Below are 17,677 nucleotides of genomic sequence, written 5' to 3' on the forward strand. Positions count from 1 at the left end.
AATAAACATGAGATTGCAGGTATCTCTTTGATATACTGATTTCCTTGCTTTTGAAACTATGTCCAGCAGTCTGGATTGATGGATCATGTGGTAGTTCTATTTTTAGTTCTTTGAGAAATCTCCATGCTGTTTTCCATGGAGGTTATGCTAATTTACATTCCCTCCAACAATGTATGAGGGTTCCCCTTTTATCACATTTTCATCAGCATTCATTATCCCCTGTCTTTTTTATAAAGGCCATTTTAACTGGGATGGAATGATATCTCATTAGTTTTGATTTGTATTTCTGTGATCGTTAATGACACTGAGCATTTTTTCATATACCTGATGGCCATATATATGCCACCTTTTGAGAAATGTCTATTCAGATCTGTTGCCCATTTTTAAATTGGATTATTTGTTTTTTCCTATTGAGTTGTTTGAGCTCCTTATATATTCTGGTTATTAATCCCTTATCAGATGGGTAGTTTGCAAATATTTGCTCCCATTCTGTGGATTGTTTCTTCACTTTGTTGAGTGTATCTTCTGTAGTACAGAAACTTTGTAGCTTGATGTGATCCCATTTGTCCATTTTTGCTTCAGTTGCCTGTGCTTTTGAGGTCTTATTCAAGAAATCTTTGCTTAGACCAATGTCTTGGAGTGTTTCTATAATTTTTTTAGCATTTCATAGTTTTAGTTTTATATTTATGCCTTTGATCCTTTTTGATTTGATTTTTATATTTGGCAAGAGATAGGAAATCAACCTAAGTGTCCATTAAGGGATAAATGGATCATGAAAATGTAGTACATATACACAATAGAATATTATTTAGCCATAAAAAAAGAATAAAATCCTGTCATTTGCAACACCATGGATGAAACTGGAACACATTGTGTTAAGTGAAATGTCAGGCACAGAACAACAAATAATCACATGTTCTCACCTAGACGTGGGAGCTAAAAAAAATTGGAACTCATGGAGATAGAAAGTAGAATGATAGTTACCAGAGGCTGGGAAGAATAGTGAGAAGGAGGGGGATAAAAAAGGGATAGTTAATAGGTACCAAGATATAGTTAGATAGAAGGAACAAGATCTAGTGTTTGATGGCACAACAGGGCAACTATAGTTAACAATAATTTATTGTGTATTTCAAAATAAAAAATGTTAAACACTAAAATTAAAATATTCCTAACACAAAGAAAGATAAATGCTTGAGGTGATGAATATTGCAATTGCCCTGGTTAGATCATTTCACAGTATATGCTTGTATCAAAATATCACATGTACCCCATTAATATGTACAACTATTATGTGTCCATAATAATTAAAATAAAAAAATTTAAAAGACATGAAAAGACAACACACATAAGAGAAAATATTTGCAAATAATTTAGCTGATAAGGGACTTGTATCTAGAACATAGCACTCTTAGCAACACAATAATGAAAAGACACTCAATTAAAACATGGGCAAAGGATTTGAATAGACATTTCTCCAAAAATATACAAGGCCAGGTGCAGTGGCTCATTCCTGCAATCTCAGCACTTTGGGAGGCCAAGGCAGGAGAATCACTTGAGTCCAGGGGTTCAAGGCTGGCCTGGACAACACAGCGAGACTCTATCTCTACAAAAAATTAAAAATTAGTCAGATGTGGCACACACCTGTAGCCTCAGCTACTCAGGAAGCTGAAGCAGGAGGATCACTTGAGCCCAGGAATTGGAGGCTGCAGTGAGCTGTGATCATGCCACTGCACTCCAGCCTAGGTGACAGAGTGAGACCCTGTCTCAACAAAACAGAAGGTATACAAATGACCAACAGGCACATGAAAAGATGCTCAATGGCATTAATAATTAGGGAAATGCAAGTTAAAACTACAATGAGATACAGCTTCACATCCACTAGAATGGCATTAATACAAAGAAAAACAGAAAATAACAACTGTTAGTGAAGATGTGGAGAAATCGGCATCCTCATACATTGCTGGTGGACATGTAAGATTGTATAGCCACTTTGTGAAACATTTTGGCAGTTCTTCAAATGGTTAAACATGACCCACCAATTCTATTTCTCATTACATATCCAAGAGAAGTGAAAACATGTCCGCATAAAAACTTACACGTGAATGTTTATATAAGCATTATTCACACTAGCTAAGAGGTGAAAACATCCCAAATATCCATCAAATGATGAATGAATAAACAAAATGTGGTATATTCACACCTTTTCATGTGCCTGGCCAAGTGAAAAAGACACAGTCACAAAAGACTGCATATTGTATAATTCTATTCATATAAAATGTCTACAGTAGGCAAACCTATTGAGATAGTAAGAAGATTACTAGTTTTTGGGGGGATAAGGGGATAGAAAGGTGATAGCAAATGAGTACAAGGTTTCTTTTGAGATGATAATATCTTAAAAATGACTAGGACAGTTGCACATATCTGAGTATACTAAAACCTATCAAATGGTACACTTGAAATGGGTGGATTTTATGATATTTGATTTGTGTTTCAGCAAAGCCTTTATAAAAGCAAAACCCCAAACCACGTATTTCTGATGTGTTTCTGTGGTTTGGCAATATGAACTGGACTCACGTTGGTGGTGGTTTTTTTAATCTCAGCTAGGCTTCCTTTATACCAGTGGTTACCTGTGAGTTGACTGTACTGATTGAATGGTTTGGCTGTGTCCCCACCCAAATCTCATCTTGAATTGTAATCCTCATAATCCCCATGTGTCATGGGGGAGGCCCAGTGGGAGACAATTGAATCATGTGGACCGTTTTCCCCATGCTGTTCTTGTGAGAGTGAGTACTCATGAGTTCTGATAGTTTTATAAGCATCTGGCATTTCCCCTGCGGGCACTCATTCTCTCTCCTGCTGCCCTGTGAAGAGGTGGCCTCCCCCATGATTGTGAGTGTTAAAAGAAAAAGTCAGCTGAATGAAATTTAAGAGTTTAACTGAGCAATGAACAAGTCATGAATCAGGCAGCCCCCAGAATCACAGCAGATTCAGAGAAACTCCAGGGATGCCCCGTGGTCAGAACAAATTTATAGGCAAAAATAGGGAAGTGATGTACAGAAATTAGAAGTGAGGTACAGAAACAACTTGGTTGGTTACAACGTGGCATTTGCCTTATTTGAACACAATTTGAACACCCAGCAGTGTATGAGTGGTAGAAGTACGGCTGCTGGGATTGGCCAAGACTCAGCTATTATTACAGGTGCATACTCCTAAGTTAGGTTTTCAATCTTGTCTATCTATTAAGTTAGGTTGCAGTTCATCCACAAGGACTCAAATACAGTAGTACAGAGTCCTTCTTAGGCCATATTTAGTTTGCTTTAACAATTCCTTCCTTTTGGTATTTTCTCAATTTTGAGAGACTGACCAAAACTTTAGTCATTGATGTCACCATCACCATCATAAATGTACCTATTTGGTCTTGAAACCCACTGGAAATCAGTGGAACAGTGAGTTTTGCAAAGGTAGGAACAAGGACTGAGTAGAGGATACCTCCTTATGCTGGAATGTCTTGTTTATAGGAGAGAAACAAAACCTGCTCTGTTCTGGTCTAGGACCTATGTGTTTCCTAAAAGTCTTAGTTTGATTATGTCACATTTAGCATGAACGACTCCATTTTTGTTTGGTTTAGTCTGTTGGGGCCTAGTGCATGAGCTCGGTCCAAAACGATGACCTCCCATAATTTTGTTTTGAAAAATTCCCCCTTTTTGGCAAGATTCTCACTTAGGTGAGAGTGTGACAAAAACTTAGGGCCTTAGCATCACTTTCAATTACCATCATTTTGGGTTTCTGGTCTCAGCATGTCACTCATAGGTTATGGTGCCCTCATGGTCGTACATTTCTTTCAGCTCTTGTCATTCCAATTGAAGAGAGACCATTTGATGTTCAAGAGATTGCTGCATGCAAGCATTTAAAACCTTTGAGAGAATACAGCACACCAGGGAGAGTGTTAGGACTATCAGGAGGATAATACTAAGAGTTTGGAGTATGTTCCTTACCCAGGGTCCCTATAAATCAAATCACCTAAAATTAAATTGATCAAAGAATGAGCTAGATAAAGAGTCTACTTACTTAACTAAGCAGTCTCTTTGTTAATCCCCTGCAACTGAATCTCTTTAATCTACATTTGATGTATTTCTTCATAGGTCACAAGTGCCAGCAGCTGCACAGATACTTCTCTGTTTAGCCAATTCTATTATTTAGCATAACTTTCACAAGATAATTTAAAGTCTGTTGTGTAACTATAGCCTTTACAGTAGAATCTGCTCTAAAATCTATCATGAGGGATACATTTCTGATCATGGCCTCTTTTACTCCAAACCATGCAAAAATGACCTAACAAATGATGCCCTTCTAGAAGAGTGCAGGCTTCTTGGCAATGCTCTCTTTAACCCATGATGTGGGTTAAGAGGAGTGAACCAATGTTCTGTTTCTGCCTGATTGTGAGGCAACATGTACCATTTAAGTTTCTCGCCTACACTGGCCTGTCATCTTTATTAAAATATAAGGTTATCCATGTATAAAGCTGGCTGCAAAACAAAATCCTTCACAAATATAAGTATGCCCCATAAGTGAACACAACAGACCCCCTTTTCATTTCTATTGCTCATAGAGGCATAAACAAGGAAAAAATATTTAAAGATAAGAGTCTCATGATGCTAGAGAAGTCTTGAACAGTGATCTTGGGAAAAGCTGTTCATATCAAGGAAGTCATCTTCTTCTGGGCAGTGACATCCCTGGTTAGCTTTACCTTAAGGGTTCCAATGAGGGTACATTGTCAATAGTGCAGAGGGATCCTTCTCAGTTGTAAGATTATGAACCCAAAGTTCAAGATCCTAAAATTTTGTTGCAATGTGGATGGCAAGGAAAGTCTTTCTATGATGTTCCCAGAAGATCCAATCTTTGGGTTCTAGATTGTGAAGGGGTTGATTGTCCTCAGTTAACCATAAAAAGTTTCCTTTACCTGGTGAAATTACACTGTGGCATAATAACCTAGTATGATAGCATCAGCTGTCTTTCATGGTAAAGCTTTTATACAACCAGAAAACATGCATTGAAAATGACAATAGAATGAAATCCCTTTATAAATGTTTAAATGACCCATCAGGTAACTGAATGTACCTGAAGCTTTAATTATCTTCCCAGGAGTATGTAACCAAACATCAGTTATAAGCTATTTTAGCAATTTATAAGTCACTAAACCAATATATTTAGTTTGGATCATTTTACCTTTTCCATGATGAGTCATGGAATGCAGAACTTTTAATAACAAAAGCTAAAGCATTTTTTTTTTTTTTTTTTTTTTTTTGAGATGGAGTCTCGCTTTGTCGCCCAGGCTGGAGTGCAGTGGCCGGATCTCAGCTCACTGCAAGCTCCACCTCCCGGGTTTACGCCATTCTCCTGCCTCAGCCTCCCGAGTAGCTGGGACTACAGGCGCCCACCACCTCGCCCGGCTAGTTTTTTTGTATTTTTAGTAGAGACGGGGTTTCACCATATTAGCCAGGATGGTCTCGATCTCCTGACCTCGTGATCCGCCCGTCTCGGCCTCCCAAAGTGCTGGGATTACAGGCTTGAGCCACCGCGCCCGGCTAAAGCATTTTTTTTAAAAAGGACTCTGGAAGGACTCGGTGGCCATCCTGGTTCTCCATGAGTCCATGCTTAATTAACATTAGACTTATATCCTCTTGAATACCAATTGTGTCTCCAAATTAGGTGCATAGCACTGATAGCTGATGGGTTATCATATATAATTTGACTTAGACCATGGATTTCATTTAAATTGTATATCTAAACAATTTTAATATTAGCTGACTTAACATGAAAATGGGGCAAAGTATTTTCTTGCTATTCAATTAATTTTTGTTCCACTTGGGTTAGCAGTTTTGTAACCCAGTCAGTCTTTTCATTAAAGTTCCAGGAATTCTTACCCAATTAAAATGATATGATTCTAAACTTATTAGAAATCTGTAATCAAGAATGCTTTTTAGGGTCCTTTCCATCCTTTGATAAGCCTCCTAAAAGACACCATGCTTTTGAAGTTTTCAGAAACTGCATCAGCATTAAGCAATTAGCTGTGGAAATGACTTTAAGTAATCATAGCTAAAAACACAATTGACAAGGAAATTTGGTTATTTCTATGGTTTACAGTAACTTAACATAATAACCATAAGTATGATTGATAGCATATATTGTGACTTTTACAATTTTAGAAAGCCCATACAATTTTGGAACATATGTTAATGTCATTTACTAAAATACAACCTGAAGAAAACTAAAAATTACTTTTTTATTTTGACAATGTTTCCCATGTAATTAGCATGTCAAACAATCCTGTTTCCCTCTCTTTGGGATGTTTCAGGGGTCCTCTGTAGCATCTCAAAGTCAGAGGTTAGAAAAGACAATTTTGAAGCTGAAATTTGATTTGGAGAAGCCTATCAAATATGTAAAAAATTTAAAGCACTTGATATTATGAAATAGAATTGCAGGTTACTGTAAGTCATTCATTTAGCCCAAATCATGACTCAAAAATTTTTTAAAGGGCAAAAACCTTTAGTCATTGATAGAGGGAAGACTGAGCTTTCCAAACAGTCTCATCTTTCCCTTCTTTTTTTCAGAAGTTTATTCAAGAGACAAACAAAAATATTTCATTATTCTTTAATATTATACAAAAATCTGGTTCAAGAGAGAAAGCCAAATTTCACCCTTGTATTAGTGTACCATTAATGTCAACACCAATTTTTAATAAAATCTTATAGATAAGTTGATTCAATCTTAATCAGTTTGACCATAATGTGATATTCTTATAAACCTTTTATAACCCTTTACAATTTTTGTGAGAGAGCAGATCAGTGCTTTAAGAAAACCCTGTTGTGCTTTTATTATATTTTCATGTGCAATTTACAGAAAAACTGAATCATAACCCTTTAAATTTAGTCAATATGTTCACACACAGGATTTCTTTTGCAAGATTAATTTTTACAAACCTTCTACAACTTGCTGTAACATTTAGCTTTATCTTATCTAGTTTAAAAAACCTTTTACCGTCTAAACTCACCAAAAATTTATATTCCAAGGCCTTCTTATAATCTTTTACCAAAACTACATATTACTCTCCTCACACATCTTGCATGTAAAACTATTTTTTCAATAGTATCAATCATGTGTTATAATGGTAACTCTTAGCAACTTTTACTTTTGTTGCATAAATTTTGTTTCATGAATCCTCTGCAACTTATGCAGATCATCCACAACATGCTTGAACTTTCTGACTTGTCCTAAGCATTCCTCTTTTTAAACAACCAGTTATTTTACTTTAGGACAAGAATTTACCATACAAGATCCTTTCTTATATAAAATCTCTTTTATTTATAACCTTCTTTGCATAGCTGGGAGACATGGCTAATTCCACATGTCCCCAAGCTTTATCTAGAATCTAATACTGCAAAATAAATTGAACAATTTTTAAAAGTCAAAGAAACAGCTTATGACCTTAAAGCATTTAGCAGCCCTAATATCCGACCTGCATAATTTAGACCAAATGTTTACATTTTTGAAGATATTTTTATTTTACCAATAATCTTTAAAGCTGTCTTTATTTCCTAAAGATTACTTAAGTCATGTGAACTAAAAGCAGTACAGTTTTTACTTTTCTGACAAAATATTTTATTTAATTGATTATTTTTCTCTAAGCCAATTAATTAGCGCTCTTTCATATAAACATCACACACGCAACACACATATTACTACACAGACAGACAGAAAAAGATCCAGTCATTGTAAGATATTTTTATTTTCCAGTTTGAAGCTTCTTAATCGGATTACTGGCTTTAAGGTAGTCCTTCAAGAAGCAGGGCTAAGAAGACACACAGTTTTTTTAAAAACTTCTAGAATCTTCAAAGGTAGCTCAAAGAAAGGAAAATTCAAGAAGGGAAGTCAGAAGTTGTTCATGGAGGAGAAGAGAATTAACAATTGGTAAAGGTCACACAGATATCAACCAGAAAGCACTCATTCCCTAAGCCAGGATTGAACCTGGGCCGCCATTGTAAAATTGCAGAGACCAAAAAAAGTACTGCCACATGTTGCAAGGTTAAGCTCCCAAGGACGTCAAATAAGATGGAGACCTCATCCACTTTTTTTTTTTCAGGGTCCTGAAAACTTTTATAACTTTTGTTTAAGGGCCATCTTGAACAATGGGCTTACAGGTGTCCTAGGCCCACATTCTACCCTAAGATACCCCTCTTCCTGACAGAATGACACAGAAAAACAAATTTATAGCACAAAATACACCAGATTTGCTACAGCTTAAGGCTAGCCTCAGAATTCTTTTTGCATTAATCAAAACTTTACAGAGGAGATAAACAGTGATTTTTACCATTCATGTAACCAGTTTGTACAGAGAGAGGCCAGAAGTCTGACTGGCAAGAAATTCTTACCCGTTTGCTGGCATGTCAGGTTTCCGGGTTCCCCTTCCCTGAGCGCCCCTAGCAATCCTACTCACCACACTACAGTCCTGGGGGACAAGCTGTAACACAAAAGAAAATTATGGAACCACAGGCAAAATCCTCTCAATTTTGCAAGATGCTGCCCAAGGGGTTGCATGGGGTAACCAAATTAGCATTTTTCATTCTGGCCAGAGCAAAATATGTGTGACAAAACATACACATTAGCCACTCTGCTTAGCAGCACCCAAAATTGAACTGGCAAGGCTCAAATTTGCCCCTGGTTGGGCCCTATCATCTTTAATCCATTTTTAACAAAGAGGGATTTTACTGAGGGGAGGGCCTCTAACCCAATCCCATCCTTTAGTCAGGTAAAATGTACCCCATTACTTGTCCAAAGTTAGCCAGTTGGTGCTGCAGTCTACTTCCTTTGGATCAGGATAGTAACTAAGTTAAAAGATTAGCAGATTTAATTTGGGGGGATCTCCTCATTTTTAAATGCACTGCAGTGCATTGTTGTTTATTCAGAAAGTTCTGCTGTAAGTTATCTTTAGTTAAATTTCACCATTTCTCTAAGACTTTGCAGCTTCTTGGGACTATCATATAAGCTGGAAGAAACTCAGGTTTTCAGAAATTAAGGACCCAATTTTTACCTAAAATATTGGCTTTGCTCTCAGGTTCCGTTGATTAACTTAGCCAATGATTTTTCCCTACCTAAGCACTCAAGAAAAATGAAACAAAGGGGCAGAACACAAAAATCCCTGTGGATTTTCAAAAGCCAAATTTTACAATCCCTACAATATTACCATTTGCTACCAGTTTTTTTCTGAACCAGTCATAGGTAAGAGGTCTCTGACTGAATCCAAGGCAGTTAATTATCGGATTCAATACAATCCCGAACCCAGTACCGTTCCTGTCGTGACTTCCAAACCCAATCTGGAAGATAAATTTGCTCAAAGAAATTCAGAGATCTCAAAACACAAATCTGTGGAGTTCCAAAATCCAAAAGAGAACTTATCATGATCCCCGGGCACTCAGAGATCAAAGGACACAAGTGGGTCCAGCAAGTACCTTGCTTCTTCACTCAGCACTCCTGGAGGTCATGAAAGCTCTACTTTGGACCATGCTTCTGACATCATCTGTTGAAAGAAAAACTTCATCCAAATTAAATTTAAAGGAGTTCATTCAGCAATGAAAGATTCACGAATCAGGTAGCTCCCAGAATCATAGCAGATTCAGAGAAACTCCAGGAATGTCTCATGATCAGAACAAAGTTATAGACAAAAAAGGGAAGTGACATACAGAAATCAGAAGTGAGGTACAGAAACAACTGGATTGGTTACAGCTCAGAGTTTGCCTTAATTGAACACAGTTTGAACACTCAACAGTGTATGAGGGGTAGCAGTACAGCTGCTGGGATTGGCCAGGGCCCAGCTATTCTTACAAGTGCATACTCCTAAGTTAGGTTTTCAATCTTGTCTACCTATTAAGTTCATATATTTGAGTCCTTGCAGTTCATCCACAAGGACTGTGATATAGAAGTACGGAGTCCTTCTCAGGCCATATTTAGTTTGCTTTGCCATAAGTTTCCTGACCCCTTCCCAGTTATGTGGAACTGTGAGTCAATTAAACCTCTTTTCTTTATTAATTACCCAGTAACAGGTATTTTTCCATAGCAGCATGAGAATGGACTGATACAGTAAATTGGTACTGGGGGTGGGATACTGCTATAAGGATACCCAAAAATGTGAAGCAACTTTGGAACTGGGTAACAAGCAGAGGTTGGAATAGCTTGGAGGGCTCAGAAGAAGACAGGAAGATGTGGGAAAGTTTAGAATTTCCTAGAGACTTGTTGAATGGCTTTGACCAAAATGCTGATAGTGATATGGACAATGAATTCCAGGCTGAGGTGTTCTCAGATGGAGATGAGGAACTTGCTGAGGCCTGGAGTAAAGGTCACTCTTGCTATGCAAAGAGACTGGTGGCATTTTGCCCCTGCCCTAGAGATGTGTGGGACTTTGAATTGAGAGACATGATTTAGGGTATCTGGCAGAAGAAATTTCTAAGTGGAAAGCATTCAAGGGGAAGCAGAACATAAAAGACTGGAAAATTTGCAGCTTGATGATGCAATAGAAAAGAAAAACCCATTTTCTGGGGAGAAATTCAAGCTGGCTGCAGAAATTTGCATAAGTAATGAGGAGCCAAATGTTAATCCCCAAGACAATGAGGACAATTTCTCCACGGCATGTCAGAGACCTTCACAGCAGCCCCTCCCATCAAAGGCCTGGAAGCCTGGGAGGGAAAAATGATTTTGTGGGCCAGGACCAAGGGCCCCCTGCTCTGTGCAGCCTTGGGACATGGTGTCCTGCATCCCAGCTGCTTCAGCTCCAGCCGTGGCTGAAAGGGGCCAAGATACAGCTTGGGACATTGCTTCAGAGGGCACAAGCCCCAAACCTTGGCAGTTTCCATGTGATGTGGGGCCTGCATGTGCACAGAAGTCAAGAATTTGAGGTTTGGGAACCTCCACTTAGATTTCAGAGGATATATGGAAAAACCTAGATGTCCCAGCAGAAGTTTGCTGCAGGGCTGGAGCCTTTGTGGAGAATCTGTGCTAGGGCAGTGTGGAAGGGAAATGTGGGATTGGAGTCTCCACACGGTTTCCTCACTGGGGCACTGCCTGGTGGAATTGTGAGAAGATGGCCACTGTCCTCCAGACCCCAGAATGGTAGATGTACCAACAGCTTGCACCGTGTGCCTGGAAAAGTTGCAGACACTCAATGCCAGCCCATGAAAACAGCTGGGAAGGGAGCTATGCCCTTCAAAACCACAGGTGTGGAACTGCCCAAGGCTGTGGGAGCCCATCTCTTGCATCAGCATGCCCTGGATGTGAGACATGGAATCAAAGGAGATCATTTCAGAAGTTTAAGGTTTAATGACTGCCCTATTGGATTTCGGACTTGCATGGGGCCTGTAACCTCTTTGTTTTGGCCAATTTATTCCATCTGGAATGGGTGTATTTACCCAAAGCCTGTACTCCCATTGTATCTAGGAAGTAACTAACTTGCTTTTGAGTTTACAGGATCATAGGAAAAAGGGACTTGCCTTGTCTCAGATAAGACTTTGGACTTGCACTTTTGGGTTAATGCTGGAATGAATTAAGACTTTGAGGGACTTCTGGGAAGGCATGATTTTGTTTTGAATTGTGAGGACATGAGATTTGGGAAGGGCCAGGGGTGGGATGATATGGTTTGACTGTGTCCCCACCCAAATCTCATCTTGAGTTGTATTTCCCATAATCCTGAGGTGTGGTGGGAGGGACCCAGTGGGAGGTACTTGAATCATGGGTGCAGTTTCTTCTATGCTATTCTCATGATAGTGAGTGAGTTTTCATGAGATCTGACAGTTTTATAAGTGTTTGGCATTTCCCCTGGTGGCACTCATTCTCTCTCCTGCGACTCTTTGACGAGATGCCTTCTGCTATGATTGTCAGTTACCTAAGGCCTCCCCAGTTATGCAGAACTGCAAGTTAATGAAACCTCTTTTCTGTGTAAATTACCCAGTCTCGGGTATTTCTTTATAGCACCATGAGAACGGACTAATACACTGATCATGGCTGGGCTCACTTATCTCAGACCTTAGAGGGGACAACTGGACTGACTTGACTCAGTCCACATGGTCTCTCATCCTCCAGCAAGTTAGCTCATGCTTGTTGACATGACAAATGTAGATGTTTAAAGTGAGAGTGAAAGAGTACAAAGTTTTTTGGGAACCAGGCCCATTACTATCCCACCATCACTTCCCCATCTTATTTTTCTAAGTATGTGGGAAGGCCAGCTCAGATTTAAGAGGTGAGAAGGTCAGCACAATGTCTTTACTGGATGAGCTGCAAAGTCACATTTTAAAAATATGAATACTCAGAGTAGATACAGAGGATGGGATAACTGTGGGCACTTCTGAAAATAATCTGCTATAAAGTATTACAATCATTTATTTTGCACTCTTGCCCTCTCAGAATCTTTTTGTGTTTTATCAATAGTTCATAAAAATACATAAATTATGTTCATGTTCATTCACATTTGAGAGATGGATCCAAGTGCCAGGACGTCTATAAGTCCAGATTCTTCCTTGCTTGGGGATGAATACAAGGTCATCTTAAACCACTCTCATTTTTTGCACTCAGGTTCAGCATACTTACTAGCTTTCATTTAAAACACGCCAAATACTTTACCAGTCTGGGGATTTGTCCATGCTACCTTCTGGAATTTTATTTTTCTTACCACTTCTCTGACTCATTCCTTATTCTTGTGACAGTTCTAAGGTTCAATGTCATTTTGACATTCCTTCATAACCCTATGTAAATTACATCCCCTCACTACATCTTAAAGTAACATTTTAAGTGTAAATAAGTGATTATCAATTGAGAATAATTTTGTCCCCTAGCTACTTTTTGGCATCATAACCGGAAGATGCTACTATCTAGTGGATAGGGGCCAAGGTACTGCTGTCCTTTTATACCAGGAGCAGCCTTTCCACCACAAAACAAAGAATTATTCAGTCCAAAATGTCAATAGTGCTAAAGTTTATAAACTGCTTTTGATCATGCACAATAAGTTTGAAATACATATTTGTTTGGGTGTTTGTTTTAACATCTGTCTTTCCTACTAGACTGAATGTTTCATACAGATGAGATAATACCTATTTTGCTTAGCATTGAATATCCAGCGTCTTCCTCAGTGTCTGATGCCAGGTAGCTACATGAAAGGATGAAACAGCAGGCATGAGGTAAGAAGAAAATGAAAAGCTTTATTAGGAGGGTATACAAACATTTCTTGGTGTAGAAGATGTTGTCAGTGCCCTGTCCATACTCCAACAGCTCATACCATTTAAGTAGATATTTGCCTGACTTTCAAATGTCAGAGCCTTTATTTCTTTGTGTGAGACCTTTCATTAGGTCACCAGAGTCCATTGTGCTCAATAATATGACAGTCCAGAACAGTGGGGCATCACCTGCCCCCTGGAAGATGTGTTTTCTACATCGTTCTCTAAAGTTTTTCAGTAACATTAGCTGCTTGATAACAAATACTTTGTTTGCTTCCTTTCCTTCTCTGTCTCAATTTCTCTCTTCCCTGCCAGAGTTTCCTGGGAATAACTCCCATGGTAGGCTGAATAATGGTCCCCAAAGGTACTTTGATACTAACCCCTTGCACTTATGAATGTTGCCTTATATGGAAAAAGAGAATTCACAAAGATGATTGTGGAAGATGGGAGATTATTCTGTATTATCTGATAGAACTTAAAGGCAATCACACACGTTCTTAAAAGAGGGAGGCAGAGGTGGATTTGACACAGAAGAAGGAAATGTGACTACTGAAGAAAAATACTATGCTGCTGGCTGTAAATAGGAAGGAAGGGGTCCATGAGATAAGGAATGCAGCTCTAGGAGCTGGGAAAGACAAGGAAACAGACTATCCTCTAGGGTCCCCAGAGGGAGCATGGCAATGTTGACACTTTATTTTCAGCCTAGTGAAACTGATTTTGGACTTCTGACCTCCAGATTTGAAAGATACTAAATGCATGTATTTTAAAGCTACCAGATTTACAGCATTATAGCAGCCATAGGGATCTATTACAATTTTTGGTCCCTGGAAGTGGGTTGCTGCTATAACAAATATCTAAAAATGTGGAAGTGGTTTTGCAACTGGATAATAGCTATAGACTGGAATAATTTTCAGGAGCATTATATAACAACCCTAGATTATGTTGAACAGATCATTAGTAGAAATATGAATGTTCAAAGTGTTCCTGGTGAGAGCTCAGACATGAGGAGCACAGTAGAGAAAGTCTATATTGTCTTAGAGAACACCTAAATTATCATAAACAAACTATTGATAGAAATAAAATGTCAAAGATGTTGCTGGTGAAGGCTTAGAAAGAAGTTAGTAACATAATATTGGAAAAGGGATTTTGTGTTATATAGCATCAGAAATCGTAGCTGAGTTGTGCCCTACAATTATGTGGAAAGCAGGACTTGTAAGCAATGAACTTGAATATTTAGCTGAGGAGATTTTCATGCAAAGGATTAAATGAATGGCCTGCTTTTATTTCTGCTTATAGTAAAATGCTAGAGGAAAGACATAAATTGAGGGAAGAACTGTTAAGCAAAAAGAAAGCAGGATTCAATGATATGAGAAATTTTCAGCCTATCCAGATTGCAAAAAGACACCAAAATTAGGAAATTCATTGCCACGAAATCATCCTCCAGAGATAAAATCAAGGGCATAGCTAGACATCCTTTTGCTAGTGCCTTTAAGGGATCAAAAGATCAAAATATTCAATCACACAGATGGTGTTTTGAAGAGATATGGGGTGTGCTTCTCAGAATAAGCAAGGGATTGTCTATGAAGGATCTTGAAGAAACCTCTTGTCTAATCACATGAATCCCCATGACATACATAAAAGACCTATAAGTTTTTGAGAATGTTATATCAGCAGAAACAATGCCAGCTTAGACGGAAAGGGACAAATAGAGGAAGAAATGAAAGAAGGCCATAGGACTCCCAAAATTTGACAGGAGAAAGCAGGCTGATAAAACTACTCAGCTGTAAACATATGCTACCATTCAAAATAAAGGAACAATGACTGAGGGCAGAACCTAGAGGCCAGAGGGCAGATTTATGACCCCAGGTGAAGTCATAGGATCAGAGTGATCAAAGGGAGGAGTCTTAAGTCATAGAATATTCCCAGGCCTTGAAACCTAATGGTTGGATTTTGAAATTGTTTGGATTTAAGACTCTTTTGTTCTTTCTACTTTTTCCCCTATGGAATGGCAAAGTTATTGGCTGTAAATGAACCAAAGTCAAAGGGAAAACACAGAATTACTAAAAAGGAAAATTAAATAATAGAAAAGAAACATCTCTTAGTGCTTTTGCTTCACCTAGGAGAGACAAGAAATATACATCTGGGCTTAAACTGAGCACAAGATGCACCTCTCTATCAACTGTTTACCTGACACTGACAGGTAAACTTATTGAGCATCTTATTATTAATTGAAAAATGATTAAAATATATTTTTCAACCATTGTGGAAAACAGTATGGCAATTCCTCAAGGATCTAGAACTAGAAATACCATTTGACTCAGCCATCCCATTACTGGGGATATACCCAAAGGATTATAAATCATGCTGCTATAAAGACACATACACATGTATGTTTATTGCAGCACTATTCACAATAGCAAAGACTTGGAATCAACCCAAATGTCCATCAGTGACAGACTGGATTAAGAAAATGTGGCACATATACGCCATGGAATACTATGAAGCCATAAAAAAGGATGAGTTCGTGTCCTTTGTAGGCACATGGATGCAGCTGGAAACCATTCTCAGCAAACTATCGCAAGAACAGAAAACCAAACACTGCATGTTCTCACTCATAGGTGGGAATTGAAGAATGAGATCACTTGGACACAGGAAGGGGAACATCACACACTGGGGTCTATTGTGGGGAGGGGGGAGGGGGGAGGAATAGCATTAGGAGATATACCTAATGTAAATGACGAGTTAATGGGTGCAGCACACCAACATGGCACATGTATACATATGTAACAAACCTGCACATTGTGCACATGTACCCTAGAACTTAAAGTATAATAATAAAAAATAAAAATAAAAAAATAAATAAAATGCATTTTTCAAATAGGGTAAAATCATGACACTCATACAGATACGAAATGAACACATGCTAAAAGAAAAAGATGTTATGACTGCTTCAAAAGGGAAACCAAAGAGTCGATATGGGAATATTCATCAGTAATATTAAATGATTGTGCACATGGAGGCAAAACTGGTTTCATAAGGTGAAGACAACTGAACCTCTACTAAAGAATATACTGTACATGTATCAGCCACCTACAACTAACAAAAGGCTATAAAAGACTTCACAGATAATGTAAGGCTAGAATCAGATAACCTGCAGTGGTGTCCTAAAGATAGAGCAAAGTTTTCCATTGAAACACACTTTTATTTTTATAATGTCAAAATCAGATAAAGAGTTATAGTTCCCTCAAAATCAGGGTTCAGTCATTAGGGTGACTAGATCAATGTCACAGACATTTCTAAGCTGAGGTCTGATCAGGGACCAGTGGACACCAGTGAAATCACAAAGCCTAGGGATGTCACAAAGGCAGCTAGCTCCCTGACCAATCAGGGCCTGGAGCAGAGGGATCCAATAGGCAGCACCAGCGTCCTCAGAGACTTACTTGAGCTGGAGAATCAAGCAGAGCTGATCAGAGCCAAACCCAGCAAATATCATGTCAGAGAAAAATAACCGTAAGAACTCCTCTGCAAATAACAACCAGATTCAAGACCGGTCTAGAAATGAGCTGCGGGTCCCTATGAGCTTCGTGGACCGAGTTGTGCAAGATGAACAAGATGCCCAAAGCCAGAGTTCCTCCACAATAAATATCCTCCTTACCCTGCTCGATTGCCTTGCTGACTACATCATGGAGCAGGTAGGCTTGGAGGCCATCAACAATGGCAGGATGCGCAACACTTCACAAGATGGGGAGAGAGAAGTGGACAACCACCATGAGCCCCACCGCACTGAGAGTGATGGAACCCGCTTTGTGTTTGATGAGATGCCCAAATCCGGAAAGAATGACTGAAGACTGGGTCCCAGAGCCTTGAGGGGATCCTCACAGGCTTAGCCAGGGCAAAAATGTGTCACAGCTGAGGAATATCTGCTGTTGTCATCAACAAGTGCTACTAAAGGATGTAAATCCATGAGTATGTTTCTGACTCCTTCCAGTTTCCGTCTCTTTGGGTTGTAGGTGTCTGTGAGACATCAAGGAGAAGCTATCCCCAGAGAGCTGAAGTTGGGGGGGGGGGCGGGAAGTGGTGGCCAGTGTGGAGTGTTTGAATCAGTGATTTAGAGGGGGCAGTTTCCAACGGTGACAGAGAGGGCACGGGCCCTGTGGGGAGGAACTGGCTGGGATAAAGACACCGAGACTTCCTAATTGCCTCTGAACAGGAAGGCCTTGTGAGGCCGGGGAGTTGGCTGGGGGCCTCTGAGGCTTGCTGAATTCCCAGCCTGATGCTGGGGCCTGGGGTGGAGCTGCAGACTCTGACTGAAGTGCAGGAGGCAGAGAGTGGTGGCCACAGGGGCGGGTGGAGAGGGGGCACACTGGCTGGCATGAAGTTCATGGGATAGGGACTTTACATGGAGATTGAGAGTGAAGGAGAAA

The 17,677-nt window shown here is 39.2% G+C and overlaps 3 protein-coding genes across 6 annotated transcripts in view; 2 read left to right on the forward strand and 1 right to left on the reverse strand.

Moving 5' to 3' along the window:
* The window catches only part of DYNLT3 (dynein light chain Tctex-type 3), a 752,500-nt gene that overhangs the window by 145,739 nt on the left and 589,084 nt on the right, over positions 1–17,677 (reverse strand). The window lies entirely within an intron of this gene.
* Positions 1–17,677, forward strand: part of SYTL5 (synaptotagmin like 5) — a 250,198-nt gene that overhangs the window by 77,791 nt on the left and 154,730 nt on the right. The gene's annotated exons all lie outside the window — the stretch shown is intronic.
* LOC126946366 (huntingtin-interacting protein M) lies at positions 16,486–17,222 on the forward strand. The gene has a single exon (XM_050776533.1). It carries the CDS (start codon positions 16,745–16,747, stop codon positions 17,096–17,098), a length of 354 nt encoding a protein of 117 aa, XP_050632490.1. The 5' UTR covers positions 16,486–16,744; the 3' UTR covers positions 17,099–17,222.

This window comes from Macaca thibetana, chromosome X (genome assembly GCF_024542745.1).
Source record: "Macaca thibetana thibetana isolate TM-01 chromosome X, ASM2454274v1, whole genome shotgun sequence".
Lineage (NCBI taxonomy): Eukaryota > Metazoa > Chordata > Mammalia > Primates > Cercopithecidae > Macaca > Macaca thibetana.

Bases quoted from the DNA above. Each gene is read 5' to 3' on its own strand.
- LOC126946366 (XM_050776533.1), top strand. From the start codon at position 16,745: ATGTCAGAGAAAAATAACCGTAAGAACTCCTCTGCAAATAACAACCAG.